The following is a 22,719-nucleotide window of genomic DNA, read 5'->3' on the forward strand; positions in this document are numbered from 1 at the left end:
TCAAAATCAAGCAATAGAGTGATAATTCATATTTATTCAAAACTATTAATTAAAGAACAAGAATCACATACTGTGTTCAAACACAAAAACTCGAAACTTAAAATTGGAAAATGCAATGGAGTAAACAAGCAGGAGGAGTCACAGGAATTATTATAAATATGTTTTGTTTGTTTTTTTTAATCTAAAACCAGAAAATTCTATTTACAAAAACATGAATGGTGAGATAAAAGGGCATTTTGACTGCAAAATAAAACATAACTGACAAGGGTATATATATATATATATATAATAGCTGATCAGACCATTACATCACACTAGGGTAGCTAAGCATGACACAATTACTAAATAAAAAAAGGAACACGGTACAGACACATTTATTGGTAAACTAAACACATTAAAAAGGAAAGCAATATTAAACTTTAAATACAAACACTGAGCTAAATACCAAATGCTAGAGTGACTGTATAAAATACAAGATCTGCCTGTACATTAGTGGTGCAGAGGAATCATCACCTCCAGGTATTTAGATCCTGGTCATTTGACTAAACAAACTACTGATGGCAGATACAAAAATGAGTCATAATCATAAACTGAAGATGAGAAATAAGACAGTTAAAAATATATATAATACAGTCCAACTCAATAAATTAGAAAATTATTGAAAATCCCATTTATTTTATGAACTTTCTCACCAAGTTGAACTCATCATATAGATTATTTGCAAACATGGATGTTTGAAAGACTTTATTTCTGTTAATTATGATGATTTCCTACTTGCAGCTGTTGTAAATATGACATTTAAAATTAGAAAATTACATTAGATTAAAAAAAAAAAACTTTTTAAATACAGAAATGTGAGCGTAATGAAAAGTATGTTTAATAGCTGCTTTATGGTTGTTTTCTTTTTGGGATCCGTATTCTAATTTATTGAAAATGACTGTGAGCACGCTGAAAATTAGAACAAGTGTAAAAACAATTCGTTCCAAATTAAAGAGCATTATTGTATTTGCAATAATGAATGCTATAAATGTAAAAAAACAACAACAATGGACTAGGGGGAGGGTCACCAGGTGTGGTCAGGGGTTTGGCCATCAGAGAATATGAATAAAAAGGCCAGAAAGAAATCAGTTTAATCTGAGTCACAGCACAAAGGTAAATGTGTGGCTAATATATTTGACAATCTAAGAAAACGTTCACAGTAAGCTTACTGAACTAGGAAATCATTCAGTGCAATATGAATCTCTTCCTTATGCTGTATTTTCTGTCTCAATCTACAAAATAACTTTAAAAGGGGATAGAAGGTATAAAAGCAGGCTACACTACGGATGAAGAAATAAGTAACTTTAAATTAACTTTGTAAAATACACATTATTCAACTGATCATATCACAATAATAAATAAATCATCCAGACAGTTGGTTGACTTCAGGTTTGAGTGGTATGTGTTTCAGAGCTTGTGTCTTTGGTCTTCTTTAAAGACAGCACAAAATAAATGAAGATGAAGAAACCTGCGAAACAGAAAGTGAAGAAAATGCCAGTGAGTAATACTGGAGCACTGACAATCTATCGGTTTTTGCACCAGGTGCCACAACACACCAAATTCAGTCACGTTGTGACGAGCTCTCCTGACCTTGCAGAGGGTTCAGGATGCAGAAGGCGTAGAGCGCAGGAGTGGTCAGGTCACCAAACGAGAAGAAGATCACGCCCCAGGTGAGGCCCAGCAGGACCAGAAGCAACAGCAGGGTGACAATTTCTCGCTTGGTGTTTTTGAGGCCGCTCCACTTGCGCTGATTCACCAAACATGAAGGGAAACACATGGACAAAAATGATAGCTGATCCAAAAAAGAAAAAAAATCATCAAGACATTACGACATGCTCTGTCACTCTATATTTGCACAAAACTGCTGCTTAGAAACTGGGTGTATTTTTGGATGATTGGGAAGAAGTTCCACATTTAGACAGCCATTGTTGTTGTTGTTGTTGTCTGGCAGTGCAGTCAAACATTCTGCACATGTGGAGTATTTCATGCCTCTGTGATGGATGCTACAGAAACAAATGTAAACGGGGCTTTGGTTTAATTCATTTTATTCCATGGAAATCTCAGGAAAATGTTTTCTCACAGCGGTTTAATTAAACGTACGCATGCCCAATTGAAATGCAATTTAATGCAACTAAAATAAAAGACCAGCAGTGATGCAGTCGGGAGATGAGTGCAACTGACAAATCAGAGTAAATCAAGGCTCAAGTGAACTTGCGGGGAGGTGGAAACAAAATTATCTGGCTGAGCATTTAAAGACAGTTGAAGACAAGTCCAAAGAGAGTCTTTTTCTACCAACTGTGTAACCCCCTAAAGACTGTCTTTTTCTAAACCACTTTGATGGTGGCTAAAACTATGGCACAAAGAATGTCTGGCCAACTTCAGCAAGTCTCTGTCTTGTCCCCAACGCATCTGGGCCTTTACAAAACTTGTTGACAAACCGAGGAGGAAATTCACCCAGTGAAGTGTCTGTGTTAGAGCAGGAACACAACCAAACCGTGCAGGACTTTGGCTCTTAAGGAGTAGACTTGGCCACCCCAGCTAAACATAAGACACATAATAACTAAGAAAGGACTGAACCAAAGTTAAACAGAAAGATGGCTGATCTAATCGAAGAAAAGGAAACTAAGGAATACAGTCGAAAATCAACTCAAACAACCCGGGATCCTTTACAAAAACGTCATTTCACACTTACATTCCTGTTGACTGTATTTATCAAACAGTGCATTGAGCTCAGATTATTATTCAAATTAGTTCAAAAAGTTTTATATCCAAGGAACCCCAGCAGATTGCATAGAGTCAGTGACTTGCAGCATTGATGCCTCATGGACGGAGAGACAGTAGACAATCACTTGTGTTGTGTCACTGATTTTACATCAGTCCCTCATGCCGAGAACGCAGCGAGCGAAGGTGGAGAGGTAGAAACTGTGTTCTTGTTAACGAATCAATAACAAGGCTAGAACAGAAGGTGACAAACCTTATGATTACCTTATAATGACAATTACCTCTTTGCTATCGTGGGAGCCCACAAACCATTTCACTGTGATTCCAAACATTATCAGATTGAACAGGAACATCAAACTGAACAGTCCAACTGTGGTTCCCATCTTCACTTTGTCTTCAGTTATGTAGCATCTATATGTAGACAAAAAGGAAAGACAATCATTTTTGTCATATAGCAGAAAAAAAAACCCAGGAAGAAATAAACTCTTATACGCAGTGGTTATGCTTTAACATTCACATTTACCCAGAATCCAAAGTATATTTAAAATAACTCATAATTTAAACTTCAATAATTATCAATGTTGCGCACAATAAACTTTTTTGAGTGTTTTGTCTTTACAATGCTGTTCCGTTTGGGTTGGACAGGTCCACAGATGTACGACCATATATGTCTTTGTTTATGATCGCCACCACTGACACAATGACCGCTGGAAGACCTGAAACACATGAACTGGTACCTTAGCTTAAGGCTGCAGACATTAACTTCCAGACTCAGCCGACGCCACTCACCCCATCCCACCACGCTGAGTTTCAGCAGGTATCGCCTCACATAGACGTTGAAGACTTTGACCAGGAGGAGGTAGAGGTGGAAGCCCTCCAAGGCCATCCAGGTGAAAGAGGCCAGCAGGGAGTAGTGAAGAAGAAGAGCCACATAGAGACAAAGCTCAGTGGAGGACGACGCTGCCGCCGCCTGGCTGGGGAGGAAGTGAACGTTGAGGAGGATCAGAGCGACTGCCAGGCTGATGTGGATCTTCTTGGAATCGTCTGCTCTGAGTTTCCTGTCAGACACAGAAGATAAGAACAGCTGTAGGCGACAACTTTTAGCAGATTGTATTCTCATGTTGTTTCAAAAATCATATAGTGTAACATGAAAGGAAGTGTGGATGAGGTGCTTGAAATATGGTTAAAACTAAAAGTCAAGGCAGCAACTATACATGCTGGGAAGGGTGGCAAATAGGCAAACAAAGAAAAAAATAGAAATATTAGAGGAAGGTGCTGATTTAGGGGAAATGAAATAGTCATTTGAGTAATGGAAAAACTCCAAATCTATGAAATAATCCAAATCTATGAAATAACACTTTACCTGTTGACCGTGAACATTAAAACCGTGATGACTAGAGCAAACAGAGAGATGCCACAGCCGATGTAGGTGATGTAGGACAAGATCTCAGCGTCTCTAGAGGAGATGCTTCCGTATGAGACACTTCCATTAGACGTAAATGTATGAGACACCTGTGGTGAAGATGAAATCATGTTTCTGTTCTATGTAGCAACCTTTTTATTGTGATATGTACATAGCCATTTATTAGCTCTTAAATTACAATATTTTACTAATCATAAAATAGAACAGAATAGAAATAGTTAATCCACTTTTTGCCTATTTTGTGCAATTAGCCGGTATGAGAGAATTCCAGAAGTTCAAGCTTTTCTGCTGGTAATCATACAGTATGTCTCTTGTTCCGATTGCTTCTCGTCAGAGAAGTTTTCCGACATCTGACATGGACCTTGTCAAGCCAGGCGACATTCTGGCATTACTAATATCTTAAACTATTTTTTTTTTCTCAAGGTAGTTTAAAGTTACCATAAGTGTGGTTTGAATCCCAGATCACCTCTGAACACTGTTCCTTTGCTGTAATAGATATCAACTGGGAAGATTTGTAGAGTTTATGTTTGTTATGATGTACTCTGCTTATGATTTTAGCGTGCAGAGGACAGCCCTCACAGATATGTAATAACAGAAAGGTTTGTCCTACCAAAAGCACGCCAAAGTATGTGAGATGGTCACAGGAACAGGTGACATGACTCTGACTACGATCCCACAGGGTAACGCAGCCATCCACGCTAAAATCTGGTAAATCAGAGAGGGAACAGTTTTGTTAAAGACTATAGCTGCATTTCTATTGACCTTGTGCTAATTGGAATTATGAAATCATATGTTATTTTAATTGCCTTCCTTATTTAGTTCAAACAAATTCAATTCAATTTAATTGTGGTTTTTGGACATGATCAGAATGGCGACCAAGATTTGCGATTTGCACACATTTGTAACGGCCATGCAGCTCATGTCACATGTTCACCAGCACATAACAACTCTATAAGAAAGTCTGTCTGTATCTTATCCAACAAATAAGCATCTTTTATGTTGCTGCGCGAGATTTATATAACTTTTGATGCTTACTTTGTGTCGTAGTATTTAAGAACACACACACTGGCCTCAGGTTTTCCTAAAACGCAAAAATAAATTGTTTAGTAGAGGTCAATATCGGATGATATTTTCATGTATCTTTACTAAACCAGGTCACCTACATTCTGAAACAACATGCTGGGATCTGGGCTGTTTTTAGTCTGTTTCTAGTCCCAGCAGTCATCCTCCTAGAATGCTGTCACAGCTTATCTACCGTCATCAAGAGGAGCTTTAGAGGAGCCTGAATCCATCCCTTCAGTGCCTGGGTGTTAACCTACTGTGGTAACATCAGGCCCCTCAGTTCTGCTCTGAGGTTTCCTTGTGCGATTCCTTACCTCTTTTTGTGCCCTTTAAAAGTTTCCCCATCAACAAACTGGATCGACTCCTCCATGACTCTCCAGCTCTCTGTGATCATCTCCAAGGTCTCGGTGAAGACCTGGATTTCTACCGCGGCTGGTTTCTCAAAGACAACTCTTTCCTTCATCAATCCCTGTGAAACATGATCGCCTTTGCAAATATTCATTGCGCTGAGGTTCCATTCTCATAACCTCTGACCTCAATCTCACTTGTTTCCTGGAACCATCTCTGCTCAGACCGCTCCGCCATGGACTGCCTCTCCATGGTGGACGATCACCAACCCTGCAGTAAGCTCCGACCCCATCATCATGTCCCTGTTTAGACTCATCTTCCCTTCCACTGTTCCCAAATCCCCTCTCATCCAGAAACACTCCAGACAAAGATAAAAAAAATTTTGTAAAGAACTTAAAACTCCTAAGTGTTGGGATGTGGGTCAGGCAGCTTTCAAAAACCGACACAAGTTTTAAGCTTGAGTTTAACAATAAAACTGTTACATTTATGCTTGTTGTAAAATTTATGGTGATGTTGACTCGTTCCTGAAGTCCTGAAATGTTCTTGCCACGCACGCTCAGGCCAAGCAGCCGACGATCATACAGTTCATCTGAGCGCTCCAAAGCAGCCTACAAAAGAAAATGCAGTCAGTATATCTGAAAGGTGCTAAACATTTGTCATTAGCCAACATTGGACTAACAAATGTATATATTAGTTGCACATCTCAAATCCAAGGGTTATTTTATTACGTTTTACTTTGCTCATTGTGGGGGTCTTTCTGCATGCAGTTTGCATGTTCTCCCTGTGCATGTGTGAGTTCTCTCTGGGTACTCTGACTTCCTCCCACAGTCCAAATACATGACTGTTAGGTTGATTGGTCTCTCTAAATTCTCCTTATGTGTGCGTGGTGGTTTGTCCTGTCTGTCTCTGTGTTGTCCTGCGATACTTTTTAATAATGATTTACAGTTTGTAGGGAACACTGCTGGAAATGCAGCTCAACTACCCTCCCATTCTCTGTAAGAGACGTCCACCAAACAGAGACTAAAAGTTTATATTCACGGACAACTAGCATAAGAAAAACTTACTCAGGGATCTCAGTACATTGTTTCCGGATACCTAAATAATAATAATAATAATAATAATAATAATAATAATAATAATAATAATAATAATAAATACCTAAAATATGAATGACAGTGGTCCCTGAGAACTGGAATTGTGAAACACTGGTTTAAAGTGACCAAACCAAAATAAGCTGATCAAAATCACCTGACATTACCAGCTCAGTCATTTCAAACCTTTTGTTGCTTAATTTCGTTCTATGTCGTTATCTATGAAATATGTACACCATCTACAGAGAACATTTCTAGAAGATTTATGTTGGCTTAAACTGTTTCGAATCTCTTGGAAATCACAAACGCAGCACAAGTATGAGCGTTTTATCAGGGTAACGCTGTTCGAAGAAGAGCTGAGCAATGATTTGTAATTGTTTAACAGTCAAAAACCAAAGAATTTACATCCTAAATTTCAACGCATCCTCTGACCTCTTTGGGAAGCTGAATCATGGAGAACACAACTGTATTTTCCTCGCCAAGATTCAACTCTTGAGGCAGATGAACCAACACCGATCTGTTTGGCATGATCACACCTGATGTCACCTGGTGTAGATCACAGCCAGACATAGGAATAGGAAGATTGAAGAAGAGCCATAAAAAACATAGTTCAAGATTCTCTGCTCATGTATCTTTGATCAGAATAAGTATAAAATTAAGTGTTACCTCATTGTCATTGGCAGAAATGTTAAGACCTTTGAAAGGACTGGCGGGTTTATGTAGGAAAGCCATAATATTTTCCTCATGGATATGTGTCTCGTTAGTCACCTCTGTTTCCTCCAAAACATTCTCCATGAATTGAAATGTTCTCGTGGAAAAACAAGAGCACACACAGAGTAAAACACCCAGTCGTCAAAGAAAGGGACAGAATATCTGTGTAAGCTGAAATATATATATATATAAGTATATATATATAAATATTTACTTCACATCTTCATCATTTTTACGTTGCATCTTCAAATCCTGGGTGTAATTTCTCATGAAACATGAGGTAGTATTTTTAGAAACCCTGTCTACAGAGTAAAATGACATGTTATTACATAAAGAGCTACAGAAAGTCGTCAATGCAACTTTCAGTTGCACAACTTTCAAGATACAAATGAGAGACTTATCATTAATGAGTTTAATGATAAGTTATTATCATTAATAATAACTTATTAATTACGATAATAACTTAATGATAAGTTATTATCATTAAACTCATTAAAGCTTTTTGGTAGCATCATTGTTTCCTGTACCGCTACACCGGAGAAAGAAACATAGGCAGACACTGAGCTTTATATATATTGGCTTGCAAAAGTATTCATATCCCTTCAACTTTTCCATATTTTGTCACATTACAACTACAAACATAAATATATTTTATTGTCACTTAAAAGACCGAACGCAAAGAAAATTATGCACGATTCAAAAAGCTTTTTTACAAATGAAACACTGAAAAGTGCAGTGTGCAAAAGTATTCAGCCCCCCTGAGTCAATACTTGGTTAATCTGCCTTTTGCTGCAGTTCCAGCTGCTAGTCTCTAGGGTTCGTCTCTACCAGCTTCTCACATCCAGTGACTGAAATGTTTGACCATTCTTTGCAAAGCAGCTCAAGCTCAGTCAGATTACATGGAGAGAGTTTGTGAACAGAAGTTTTCAGAACCTGGCCTGGCTTTCTGTTTAATTCAATTCAAAAATACTTTATTGATCCCAAAGGGAAATTAAATAATTAGGGTGGCTGTCCTACTGGAAGCTGAACTTCTCAGTCTCCAGTCTTGACTCCAACAGATGTTTTTTTTTCCCCACATCGTCCCGTTTTTATCTCCATCCATCTTCCCATAAACTCTGACCATCTTTTCTGTCCCATTTTTCTTGCCACTCCTCCATAAAGACCACATTTGAGCAGTGCATGACTAGTAGTGGAGCAGTGGATCTCTGCATCTGGTCCAGAGTCACCATGAACCTGTTCGCTGTATCTCTGATCAGAGCTCTCCTTGGTCAGGCTGGAAGTGTAGGTGGACGGCCTGGTCTTGGTATGTTTCTAGTTGGGTCATGCTCTTTCCATTTCCTGATGGAAACAGTGAGATGTTCAACATCTGACAAATCTTTTTATAGCCTAAGCCCTTGGACTTCATGATGCTGTTTGCTCCTAAAATATTCCCTGAACCTCTGAGGCGTCACAGCAGCTGGATTTGTACTGAGATTAGATTACACATTGTTGCACTCAGAGAAAACGGGGCTGAATACTTTTGCGCAATATGTTTTTCAGTTTATTTGAAAAAAATACAAAATAAATTTATAAATATTTTGCATCATTTATCAATTTCTTTCTACTTCACAAGTGGTATACTACTTTGTGGTATAGCACAAAGTAGTATTTAGCATAGAATTCCAATGAACTATATTTATATTTGCGGTTGTCATGTGACAATATGGATAAGTTGAAGGGATATGAACTGTACATGTTTACCTTACGTACAGTAGGTCACTCTACACTGAAATTAGTTACTCACTTGAAGCTTGACAAGGAGGTGGGGAACAAAACGCTTTCAGTTCTGCATTTATGTGGTCTAACCAGGTTGTTCCGTTGCAGTCATTGTAGTCTTCTGAAGGATTGACTACAAATTAAAAACAACACATTAAAATAACAAATGCCTATAAAAATAGCTGTCTAGAATACCGTTAGTAGAACTTAAATTCCTATTTAGGTTTCACACAACATGACTGGTAAAAAGATGCCAATTTAAAACATTTCAATATTACATAAAAGTAGAACACTGAAGTTGCACCTTTGCGATCAGACGCTGTTACGGTCACTGACCTCTAGGGGGCTCTCTTCATGAGAGGTGCAATGTGTTGGAGCTCGTCAGCCACCATAAAGAGCTACAACCAGACATGTCAGGTCCCTTCTTTTTTCTCTGGGCCTTGATCTGATGTGATCTTGTCTGTGAGCGGATTGCTTGTGGAGACTTTGGATGGTTTTGCTGTGAGCATTTTTGTGACGCATCAAGTGTACAACTAAATATGGTGGGATGGTGTTCCGCCCTCCCGACTATGTGCACCAGGTGTAGCAAGAAGCGCGCAGTTGATTGGTGGGCGGGGCGGATGGCTTTATAGCTGAGCAGGCCGCTGCGAGGTGCGTGTGTATCAATTATCAATTTGGGTTTAGAAAAGGTAGAAGTACAATAGATCCTGCATTATATCTGGAATATGAAATTAGACGGGCTCAGATTAATAGCAATTTTTTTTAGATGTAGAAAAAGCTTATGATGTGTTATGGAAAGAAGGGTTGTTAATTAAAATAAAACAAATAGGGGTAAGGGGTAAAATATACAGATGGATTAAAAAAATTTTAACTGAAAGAAATATAAAAGTATAAGTAGGTGGCGAATTAAGTGCAAAACATCAAGTCGAAAATGTCCTATGCTATTTATTATAATGATTAATGCTATTTTTAATAATATAGATAAATCTTTTGGTGTTTCATTATTTGCAGATGATGGTCTTATTTGGAAGAGGGGGAAAAACATAGAATTTGTAAATAGGAAACTACAAGAGGCGTTACACAATGTAGAAGCTTGGGCTTTAGAATCTCAATATCCAAATCTAAAGTTATTTTTACTAATAGAAAATTAAATGTTACTGCAAATCTCAAATTATTTGAGAATGTTATAGAAAGGATAGATCAAATAAAGTATTTAGGAATCTGGTTTGATAAAAAACTTGCATGGAAAATTCATGTTAGTAAAATAATTGAAAAAAGTAAAAAAAAAATCTTAAATATAATGAGATGTTTCAGAGGAAAAGAATGGGGAGCTGATAGAAAAGCTTTAAAAACAATTTACACTGGATTAATCAGATCAATTTTTGATTGTGGATGTATTTTATATAATTCAGCTTCAGGTAGTTTACTAAACAAAATAGATAGAATACAATATCAGACATTAAGACTTTGTTGCGGAGCGATGAAAACTACCCCAGTTTCAGCTCTACAAGTGATGAGATGCCACTGGAGCTCAGAGGAAAACAACTAGCCATAAATTACTGGGCAAATATTAAAGGGCATAAAGAAAGTTATCCTCCATATGTCATGCTACAACCTTGTCAAGAAAAAGAAATAAAGCAAATAAATAGTTTTGGATGGATTATAAAAAATGAAATAAGAGATGTAGGAATAAATCATAGTTTAATTAGTCCTGTGATTGTTATTCCTGCTATCCCACCATGGATAATTGGACAAGCTGAAGTTGATTTAAGTTTATTGAAAAGAGGAAGACAACTAGAAAAGAAAGAGTTGGAAAGTTATATAGGAAAAGAATATGCAGAGTATATACAAATATATACAGATGCTTCCAAAATGTCTAATGACAATATAGGAATAGCATTTATAATTCTGGATTTAGATATGATGAGAAAGTTGACAGTGTATACAGGTGAATTAATGGCTATTTTAATGGCTTTAGAATGGATTGAGGAAACGAGAGAGAGGGAGGTTATAATTTGTTCAGATTCAAGTATTGCATTAATAAGTATTTTAGAACTAAATTCAGAATCAAGACAAGATATAATATTGGATATTAATCATTCAATTTTTAGGATTAAAAATGATGGGTCTCGGGTTAAATTAGTTTGGATTCCTGCCCACAGTGGAGTAACAGGTTAATGAGCTGGCAGATAATTTTGCTAAGAATGCAGCAAAAAAAGTGTATTGTTGATTTAAATATTAAAATAAGCAAGAATGAGGTTAAAAATTATTAGTAAAATGTATATTAAGGAAAAATGGCAGGAACAGTGGGATAGAGGAAACAATGCAAGATTTTATTATAGCATCCAAAAAAAGTTGGAGAATTTAGGAAATGTAGCAGGAATAAAAAAGAAGAGGATGCTATATCTAGATTAAGGTTTTTACATGCAGGTTTAAACAGTACTCTTAAAGTAATAAACATAGTACAGGTTTTTGTAGTTATTGTGGAAAATTAGAAACAATACAACATATTTTTTTAGAATGTAGTAAGTATGTTCAGGAAAGGGAGGTGTTAATTAGAGATGGCGGTTTTGCGAACCACCATAAAAAAAACAAGAAGAAGAAGAAGAAGAGGTGTGTGTGTGTGTCTGTTTCCCTACTACATGTCGGCTGCCCAAGTGGCTGGTGTGCTTGATCCGCTCATCTGAATCGTAAGTGCCATTTGTACCATCTGTGGCTGGGATTGTGGTTGGGTTTTGGTGCTATACCTGCCGTGCGTTTCTGCAGCGTTGCTCGGCTGCAGCTGGAGGTTGTTGCGGCTTCCATCTAGCCCTCGCCTGCTGATCCGCTCCCTTCCTGAGTGGCCTGTGCTTCCACTCCTGGGTAAGCTACCTGTTTAGATTTTAATTTACTTTACCTGAATCCACGGGTTTTCTAATGAGTGTTTTTGGTTTAAGATTGTTTTGGAGTTGCAGCGCTTGGACGCTCTGCTGTCTTGTCTTGCCGGTGTTGGTTTGGGCCGCTCTGAAGGAAACCTGTTGCTGCTTGGACAGGCTGAGCGAGCCGGACAGGACTCCTCTGGCCCCATCGAGAGGCATTGAAATTGGACAACAACAATTTGTTCCACCGTTTGAAGTGTTTGTGTTTTTTCTTTCACAGTTTTTTTGCTTATCATTGCAATTACTAATGAGTTTGCTTTCTTTTGTTTTGATTTCTAATTTGTTTTCCTTTGCATTGCATGTTTTGTTTGTTCATTTTATTTTTTTTTTGAATAATTTAAAGTGTCCTAATTTCATATGATCCCTTTCTTTTCCAGGGACCCAGTAGTAGGCCTGAAGCCATGTTTTTTTTAAAAAAGAGAAATGTTTTAATGAAATTGTTTAAATAAAATATTGTGGACTATTCCGTGTTCTGGTGCATCTTGTTTAAAAAGACCACCCCCTGCTGGTCACATAAAGTTTTGTTTCTATTCACAGTGGAAGCTGGTAGGGGTTCTCTGCCATTTTGTTTAACTATTTATTGGTTAGTCGGGGAGTTCAGGTATTGTACTTCCTTTTCAGTTCTCTTGTAGAAAGTGTTTTTATTTTATAATTAAAAGGGGGATGTTTTGTTTGCTTGTTCGTTTTGGCCTTGGAGACCCTGAAGCTTAAAAGCTTCCCTGTGCTTGTTGTCTACTGTGACTGAGTTTTTACTTGAATTGTAAATTAAACTATATTTTGCTACTGACACCAACTGTTTAGGATACTTTTTTGTGTGTTACACCCAGTGCTAGAATTTACCCTTGGTGCCCTTGGGGTGGGTTGTAGCAGACGCATTATGTCCTCCTCTAGAATACTTCTCTGTCTGGATCACTGAAAGAAAATTCACAAAAAACAGAAAAAACTACATGCAGCCCCTGTCTAAAGCAACCTCTAATTTATGAACTATCTGAAACAAAGTCACTTAAACTGGCTCTGCTAAGATCACTATCAACAAAAGGACTGCTGGTTAATGAATTCATCACTCAGGTTATTTTCCTGACAGAAATATGGCTGGATGACAATAAATCACCTGTACTAATTGAATCAGAGCCTCCTAATTACAATTTAAGTGAGGATAGAAAACATAAAAGAGGAGGAGGGGTTTCTACACAATATGTCAGGATTCACTAAACTGTAAGGTCTTTTCAGGCCAATTTGACTCTTTTGAATATCTAGGAATTGAGGTGAACCCCCATGAGCAAGCTCTGATACTAACTCTACACAAAACCCCAAAATATGTGGAACATTCCTTCACTGACTTTAATGAGCTTTAATGCAATGACCATGACTGCTTAATAATTGTGGAAGATTTCAACACCCAGGTTGTCAAGCTTGAAGAGAGAAGGGTGAGAAAGCTTTGTGATATTCTTAAAAGCTTTGGTCTCACTCAACATGTTAAACAAGCAAGTTGTTTTCTGTATGCAATAATAATCAAAGTTGCAACGACAAAAGGCTTGAACTGCATCACTGCATTTAAGTGAATCTCTACTACATGAGTTTCCCTTTCTGAAATGTGTGACAATAAAATACTGAAATTTTGATATGTGAATGCATACACTATATAGTGCCTGTCAAACACTGGAACATACCTGTTGGTGGTGTATGGTTATTATGTGTATTTTTTTCTCCTCTCAGTGAAAGCATGGGTTGGAAGATTATCCACCACAGGCCCCAGCAAATTATCCTGTAAAATAGAGACAGTTTGCAAAGAAAAAAACCTTCTGCATGTTTTTGGATTTAGTCATTAGGAGAAACATGTTAAACCACCTTATCTAGAAACAGAATAACAAGCTACATCACCAAACCAAACATAGACTGTAGAATGTATGCAGAGCTTTACATATATTTCATACTATATTTATAATATATTAATGAAATTGAGCCTGAGTCTAAAGTTTAATAACATTTGGATCAACTATTATTCTTGCTTAGATATTATTTAACATAGACACTATAGTGTTTTCTTTTCATTAGTTGTATTTCTTGGAGTTTACTGCTATTACTCTTTGACTAATAATATACACAAATATGGCACCAATTAATATTATCACTGTATATGTCATTTCCTTTAACACTGTGTGAATGAATCCTTAGCAACACTATTTAAATATGCCGAAATAAAGATGAACTATCTAGATTTTTTTACAAACCAAAAACAAAGAACAAGCAGGAAAACTAACAGGAAGAGAAACCCCTGGATATTCATACAGTGGAGATGGTGAAAGTTTGGACACAAATACTGTGATTTAGTGTGTATTCAGACCAGATAGTCTGGTAGACTCGGTTCGACTGGAGACTAAAATTGTAACATTTGTTACATTTTCAGAACTGTAGTTTGCATTCACACTGCACTGTGTCAAACGACTAAAACTAACCTGTTCCCCCCATTGCCTGTGGGGGCGCTGCACCAAGACCTACTGAAGGAATCGACACAAAACCTCTGAAGAAGATCAGCGCAACTTTCTTCTTCACAAAAAGTCAACAAAAACGGATCAGTGTCAGATTTTAGTGATTGTAGGATTTCTTCATTGATATACATTACTGGTTTGGACATCGCCTGTTAGCCACTAACGCTAGCGCCGCTCCTGCAGGCGCCGTTACTACGCGGTGGGTCTGTCCACCATAACAGGCTGTTCCAATGCGGGATGAGCAGGAATCACAAAAATGATCGCAGCACCTTTATTTCTTACCCAATCTCTATAAACATGGCTTAAATTAAAGCTGAGAAAATTGCTGTTTATAACAAAAGACACAACTTCTGGCCTTTCCAGGATGGACACTGTGCTTTCTAAGTCCACTACTCCATTTTCCTGCAGGTGGCGACAAGATCCTCTCCTGAAACTCCAGGAGCATTGGATTGGGAAATTAAGTTGACCTCATTACATTGATTGAGATAAGGAATAAATCTTGATCCTGGTTTGTTTAGAATTCTGCAGAAGGAACTTTGTAGTTGCAGGTTCCCCAAGACTGCCGTCAACAACCGAAGCTGGCTGCCTTTGGCATTCCCTTCCTCTTCTACTCTATGTCTCAAGAAGCCAGCTGGAACACGGTTCTATGTCTATATGCTGCCATACCCAGGACCCTGAGACAGTTGGCCCACATGTAAGATTCTGCAACATCTCTTTAACCTTTGCTCAGTCCAGGTTTCCAGTGTGGTGAAACACATCCTGTCTTGTTTTAGCTTATTAAGTTGTTTCCCACTGGTTTCCTATTCTGCCACATATTCTGGTGTATTTAAGAACTTATGTTACATGTGTATGAAAATGAGAAATAGAAATGTGTTTATCATGCATTATCTTTAATGCATGCATTTTGAATAGTGTTTATTGTGAGATCAATGGATTGAAGTTCTCTTGTGTTCTGCTGCATCATGACCTGGTACATTACATTTCTTTGACATCACCATTGCTTTTTTTTCTATTTGTTTTTTTTAAGGATCAACCTATTATTTACAGTGCTCTAAACTGGACATATAATCAGCTAAATTAACCAGTTACTGATGCTGCAATTTTCACTTCCAAGCAGCCAGCATGCTGAAGTGAGTGAAGCACATGCATTGCGTAGTGTGAGATTATCCATCTGCTTGTGTTATGAATCTATTATCATAATTTCAAAAAAAGGATATCATAGTCAGGCCCTACAGCCCGTCGTACAGGATCATGTGCGAAGAGTGTCGCTTGTTTTTGTCACTTTATTTTGCAAACGTTCATCTGATCGAACAGGCAAAACGGCTGTTTTTTGTCTTCCAAGATGCTGGGAGATGCATCTTCCAGCCAAGATGCCCTGCACTTGGCTGGAAATACATAACCAATAATTTTGTCCCCGCTTAGTCAAAGTAAGCAATAGTATTACTCAATTCTGATACTGACATCAAACAGATGAAGTCTTGTTGTTGTGCATATAAAGTACCATAACCTACCTTCTCATGTCGCCGAGTTCTTGTAGCGAGTTTGTCTGGGAAGAGAACGGCTGATGTGACGGAAACCTCCAGGTGCCTGTTGTGCTTTGAAAGCTGAAGCTGGCAGAACGGTTGTGTGACAGCAGGAGGACAAAAAATAATGAGATAAGTCTGAGTTCAAAAGCTTTATTTACATAGTGTATGAGGAAAAAGAGGAAGTGCTCAGATAGCCATTTGCCTTTTGAGTTCCCTGGAGTCATGATACTTAAATGACCATCTTCAAATGAATGAAACTGTTGAGACAAGCTCAAACTTTGTTCACAATGTCAGAAAAGCAACGCACGAACAGGCATGCTTAGTCTGCTTTGAAAGAGTGATAGTGTTAGTATGACATTTTGGGCAGCTGAACCAGACAATCATCACTTGCAAGTTGTCATATTAAATTACTGAATTAACAGGATTGTCTGTATTGATATGAAAAATCCTCAAACTGTGATTGATTTTCCCATCAGCTGAGCTTAAAATGATGAAAAACTACTTGACCTGTTTTATAAATTAAACTGGTCTGAGAGGAGCAGATTTCTTCAGCCAGTTTTTTGAATGATGTGTTTATGCACCCAGCTGTATATTACAGCCAAGTGAGAGCCTTGCAGTGTCAGTGTGTTTCATGCTTTATCCATCAGCTGACTGACTAGCAGAACATACAGGTGGACTTTCTGCCCAAGGGTCAATACATCTTCAGCACTAAAGGTCAGAGCAGAAGGTTTATCAGGAAGAAAAGTGAACAAAAGACGATTTGAGCTTCACATCATGTTATAATGTTATTCCCTCATCAAAAGCAGACGTGCAGTGTTGCTTTGATTCTTTCATGCATGTTTTAGAAATGTGTTACTCTCCCATGACAACCATTCAGCTGTGCAAAACATCTGGGTGGATCTAACTCCCTGCTCAGCTCCTTCAGACTAGCCAGCAGCAATTGGCAAACACTTGGTGGAATTGTGCATCTGCTGAGCTCATCATAGCAGCTGCTCCCCAGTGAAGTGCTGGCAAAAACATTAAGTGGTTAAAAGAGGAGCCATGTTGTGATGACTTCATGAAGGCGGAGTTTCAGAAAGAGCAGAAGTTTCTTAAAGAGACAGAGGCCCAATTTTAAGGTCCTAAATTACAAAGTCAAATTTTTATTGAAGTCATATTTGACATAAACAGCATTTTAAAGCAACTGAATTTAACATAGTTACTAGATTGTTCTACAAAATGATTCTGTGTGACAGGAAAATACATAATGCTGTCTCTTTAAGGGTGACAGCTTTTACATTTTTAAGCTTCAAAGACTCAGCAGATGTGCTGCCAGCTCTTATTAGTAGAGATCTGTCTATTAAAACGCATTATTTATGCTAATTCCAACACATTATTTATGCTAATTCCAACGTCCCTCCTGACGCCGCACTGAAACATTGTCCAAGAAAATCGGTTCGGGCGTCACCAACAAATGACCAAATGAGCCAACAGTGATATCATATTAAACCTTACATCATATGCTTTCTAGACATACCCGGTTTTGTCAAAGGTTTTTTATTTTATTTTTGTAAATCATAAAAGTACCAAAACCTCCGAACAGATTGTCAAATAGCGAATGAATTATACAAAACAAACCTGACAAATTAGGTATGAAAATAAAGATTAATTTGTGAGCTTTAATATTATATTGGTACCAAACCTGTAGAATCAGTGTGCGTGACGCCCCACGCATATCAACACACGCACGGACCTGCCCGAGTCGCCCCTTCTAGCTTCTGTAAGCTAAATGTGGCTACGTAGTGAAGCTAGCTAAAAATGAATAACCGGAGTTTTAAGCCTCCCGCGGTTCTAAAAGCGGTGGAGTGACGCCCTGCTGAGCTTTTTACCGTGTGCACGGTTCTAGCGAGGACGCCGGTTTAACAGATTGTTTGAGATTTTCCAAACTGAAAAGCGGACGGATCATCCCGCTGGCTGAACATGACATCTACCGCGCTTCTCCTGAACCCCGCGCTAAGACTGCAGGAGAGTTAAACAGTTAAATGTAGTCGAAACTTTTACAAAAGAGGAGAAATTAAGCAAACAAGGTCGCTTCACCTCCTCACCTGAACATGGGGTTGTCCATCCTCCTCCTCCTGTGGATCACACTGGTATGCTTTGCTTCCCTGACATTATTTAGTATAATAATTTTTAAAAAGCGGATTAGATTCGTTGTTTTTATGGGCCATGGGAATTATGCATAACGACCTGTATATGTGTGGTTTAGGCACATGATTCGCGTTAGCAGATTTGCTCGGTTTTCGATATGAACGGCATGGACAACCGCCCAGGGCATCATCATGTGGGCGGCGGCAGGATGAAGTGACTGTATCTATACTGAAATAATATATTCTAGACACCTTTTATGAAAAACTGCACTTTCTTTGGCACTTTTTCAGATGGTGGGTGGGTAGTAGGAAATTCTCCATGAAAAAAGAAATCTAAAAAACGATCTCTATTTTCAGTCAGCAAAATAAAAAAAACTACTAAACATAGCCATAAGTGAATGTGTTTATCTGATGAAGCAGCTTAATTGACATCTAAGAAGGAAGTTTCAATGAAATGCATTAAAAAATAAACATTTTGGTGCAAGTCAAAAATTCCCTAAAATTAGATATTTTAAAAAACAAACAATAAATCCCTATTTCTTACCACCAATATCAAGGAAACTATTAAAGATGGCCAAAATGGATGCCTTTATGTTATTCAGCAGCCTAATTTATCTTTAGTAGAGACGTTTTGTTTAAATCTGATGATAGATACAAATTTGAGGAGCGGTCAAAAAATACTCAACTTTTGAATTTTTTTCTGTCGGTCAAATTAGCTTTGGTAGCATTTTTGTGGCCTAATAAATCTTTATTAAACAGTCCCACACCCCTACAAAAAATTGAGTTTGTTAAGATCACATAGTTAACTGGAAAAAATAGTTTTTGGGTCATGGTTTCAACATATATATTTTAATATGGAATCCCAAAAATGCCATGTCTGCTGTTAGGGTCAATATTGAAATTTGTTTTATTTTTCAAAATAACATTTTTTTAAAGAAACTTAATTTTAAAAGTAAGCTATTTATACCGTGCATTTTCATGTTTTGCAATATTATTTACATATTTTTAAAGAATGTCATTACTAATAAGTATCAAATTAATTTCTTTTTTAAGTAATCAGCTTTCAAAAACCCCATATTTTTATACTCAAAGGTGGGTTTGTGGCAAGGTACATCTACGCCCCAAAATTTCAAAAACCTTTAGACATAATGGGCTGAAACTTTTCCTGCTCTTTTCTGTTAATACACTTAAAAGAAAAATGCATTTAGAGTACTAAAAATCTAAAGAAAGAAAAGTACAATAAAATTCTGAGCAAAAAAACGTTCAGCAAATACATCTTTGCCTCCATCATAATCGCCCTTTGGCCATTTCCTGAATCAGAAGCTACAATCGTAAGCCAACTTCAGCTTCGATCCAGACGGTCAGTTAGGATCGCCGCCACAGCTAGAGGACTAGACTGACGTTTCCTTCTGTGCAGTCCTGTTCTGTTTAGGATCCTGCTCAGAGTGCGCATGCTATTAATGGTTTAATCCACAGTGCAAAGCAGCATCTGTATCTCTGCATGTTTTAGACCAAACATGAAGGGAAACTTGACCAAGGGAAACTAGAACAGTTAGCCACTGTACTAGTCTAGCATTAAACCGCCACTTCCTGGACATACAATTATCACGTTTAATTGTACGTGATACAATTAAACGTATCACGTTTAATTGTATCGTATGTATTTAATTGAAACGTATCACGTTTAATTGTACGTGATTAAACGTGATAAGTTTAATACGTCTTATTAAACGTATCACGTACGTCTAATACGACGTAATAATACGTCTTATTAGACGTACTTGTTAAGTACGCCTAATAAGACGTAATAGACGTACTTATTACGTCTAAGACGTGATAAGTACGATAAGTACGTCTTAGACGTAAGACGTACTTATCTTACATCTAAGTATCACGCTATAACGTGATACCACTCAAATTATTTATAATGTGCTTCAATACAAATCAAACCAAAATTAATACTGTTCCATCTGAGGACAGTCGGGAATAAAACCCACTTACGTTTTTCAGTTGAATGTGTTTGGCTCATTTGTCTACACTGGGCCACACATATATACTAGCATGAACACCAACACAGGCTTAAAGATAAAAAAGTGTATAACACCCCCAGCCCCAAATGAAGGATTGTGGCTTTACTGATGAACAGTGAGGTTTATTGGAAGTAAACCCTGAAGTAAACACACACACACAAAAAGCACAGTGTAAGCTACAAAAACACACTCTTACAACCAGAATGTTTCAACTAAAAATAATGTTCACCTCTAAAAATATCAACTCTAATTCAAAACTATGCCCTAGTGTTTATATACAACAAATTCACAATTTCAATCAATTAAAAAATTAGAACCATCCTTATTTACAAAAGAAACATACCTTGTGCTTCTATCAAGGGGGCTGTTAATAACAAGACACATTTTAACACGTTGTTGTAACTTGTCTTCTGTTCCTTTCTGTCGTTAAGCTGCCATTCTACAACATATATAGAGCAAAATAAAAATAAAATAACATCAAATCAAAAACTGGAAGTCATATGTTTTACAAAATAAAATTAGATAAAGGAAAAAAGCACTATAGATGTCTACATCTCCTTTACTAGAAGGTGTGAATCACTTCAGAGCTTTTCCTGGTTGCCATAGCAATAGCAACTAATGTTACACTTTTGACTGGTGATGTCACTAGGATCACTACTGTGTCATAGATCCTATGACATCAGCTCTGAAACCTCTTGAATAGTTTACTTGTGTTCTAAAGTCAGACCTGCAGAAGCCAGCGAATTTATAGTGAGTTGTAAACTTTTCATCGTGAGACACAAACGAAAGATGGATTCCAGTCGATTACTGAAGAGGATTATTCCTGTGTTTAGGACAAAGAAGACCGGACCAAGTAAAGATTTGAACCGACTACAAGAACAGGATGTACCTTTAGATACCTTCCTGTCAAATGCACCTAAATTTACTCAAGATGTGGAAGTAATTGCTCAGGATTCAGAACTTCGACATGCACAGGAGGAGGAGCAGAGATATCAAGCTATCATTCGAAAATCACAGAAGAAGAGACCGAGCACAAGAAAACGAACTGCTTACGAAAGGGAGATGGTTAGTGAAGGCAATGATTCGGAATATATACATCCAGAGAGGGAGAAAAAAGTTCCTGGAAAGGATCAATTTGAAGACAGGCGTAAGACGATGGCCTATGTAAATCTGGAGGAGATAAAGAGAAGAGAAGCTGCCAAAGACGCCTTAGAGGAGGAAAAGTATCATAAAGAAATGGCCAAGAGGGAGTTTGCCCAAAAATTACTTGATAAACAGGAGAAGGAAAAGAAAGTTGAAATGCAAAAGTCTTTGACTGCAGCATGGGATGGTCAAGTTAAATATAAACAGCAGAGGATGATGGGAATGGATAAGGTTAGAAAGCAAGGGTCTTATTCCTTGACCAAATCAGAAAGGTTACATCAAATGGAGGATTGTAAGAAGAATGTTTACGATAATCTGGATAATATCAAGAGAAAAGAAGCTGCCAGCTACATTGCTTTAGAGGAAAAGCGATGCAAAGAGAGGGCTAAGCAGCAGCTAGGGCAACAGATACGAGAGGAACAGGAGAGGAAAAAGAAAGCTGATTTGAAAAAGTCTCTGGCTGACACATGGGATGCTCAGATTCAAGATAAACAACAGAAGAAGAAGGAAAAGGCTGAAATTGAAAGGCAACAAATGGCTGCCATAATGGAGTCAGACCGACGGCATCAAATTGAGGAAATTGAGATGAGGAGACGGAAGAAAGAGACATACAGGAAATGTATGGAAATGGAAATGTACGGGACTGAAAGGCAAGCGGTGCTTCCTGGATATAGAGCTGAGGAAGTTGGAGCCAGGAGAGAAAAGAAGGAGGATCAGCAGATCCTGAAGACACAGGACAACATTAGTGAACAAAGAAGAGCTGTTCCATATAAATCGGTCGTTCAAGATCAGGACATTGACTGCAACGTTCCTGTTAAGGACAGAATTCGTGAGATCCGTAAAAAAATAGTGTACGACCAAATGTCATTAAAAAAGAAGGAAGAAGATACCAAAAGGACTTTAATGGAAGATAAGTTAATGAAAGACATTAAACATCGGGAAGCTGCAGAGATAAAGCGTGAAAAACTGGAGAAAGATAAAAAAGCTGCAGCTACCAAGTCTATGACTGATTCATGGGATTCTCAGATACAGCGCAAACAGCTGGAGAAAAAGAAACTTTGTGACTTTGAAAGGAAAGACATGCTTTCCTTAATTGAATTGGATAGAGTGTGTGGAGGTGAAAATAATAAAAGAATCCAGCTTGATATAAAACAGCCGATTTATCATGAAGTTTGGACGACTCTGCCAGCAGCAGAACCAGGGAGAAGTAGCTCCAAGTCCTGTGTGGAAACTGCCGACAAACATGATGCAAAACCTAGCAGTGCTTACAGACCTTTACTGAGTCGACAGAAAGTTATCAGTACCAAACCTGTCAAACTTCCCTCTCTGAAGTCCGA

The 22,719-nt window shown here is 37.8% G+C and overlaps 1 protein-coding gene across 1 annotated transcript; it reads right to left on the reverse strand.

Annotated features, from left to right (window-relative positions):
• Window positions 1–1,260: 1,260 nt before the first annotated feature.
• LOC111608416 (adhesion G-protein coupled receptor G2-like) lies at window positions 1,261–16,141 on the reverse strand. Its single transcript, XM_023332394.1, has 16 exons — window positions 16,069–16,141; window positions 13,739–13,833; window positions 12,909–12,980; window positions 9,179–9,283; window positions 7,610–7,697; window positions 7,351–7,492; window positions 7,117–7,230; window positions 6,076–6,201; window positions 5,219–5,264; window positions 4,794–4,888; window positions 4,124–4,272; window positions 3,550–3,818; window positions 3,380–3,476; window positions 3,042–3,171; window positions 1,630–1,786; window positions 1,261–1,507 (listed from the first exon to the last, which is right to left on the reverse strand). The coding sequence occupies exons 1-16, from the start codon at window positions 16,074–16,076 to the stop codon at window positions 1,425–1,427; spliced, it is 1,776 nt and encodes a 591-aa protein (XP_023188162.1). The 5' UTR covers window positions 16,077–16,141; the 3' UTR covers window positions 1,261–1,424.
• Between the last annotated feature and the right edge of the window lie 6,578 nt (window positions 16,142–22,719).

The sequence above is a fragment of the Xiphophorus maculatus genome, chromosome 4, assembly GCF_002775205.1.
Source record: "Xiphophorus maculatus strain JP 163 A chromosome 4, X_maculatus-5.0-male, whole genome shotgun sequence".
In the NCBI taxonomy this organism is placed as follows: domain Eukaryota; kingdom Metazoa; phylum Chordata; class Actinopteri; order Cyprinodontiformes; family Poeciliidae; genus Xiphophorus; species Xiphophorus maculatus.

Bases quoted from the DNA above. Each gene is read 5' to 3' on its own strand.
- LOC111608416 (XM_023332394.1), bottom strand. The intron at 3,477-3,549 runs GTGAGTGGCGTC...CATGTGTTTCAG, and splicing joins ACTCAGCGTGGTGGGATGGG to GTCTTCCAGCGGTCATTGTG. The intron at 3,172-3,379 runs GTAAAGACAAAA...GTCTACATATAG, and splicing joins AACCCAAACGGAACAGCATT to ATGCTACATAACTGAAGACA.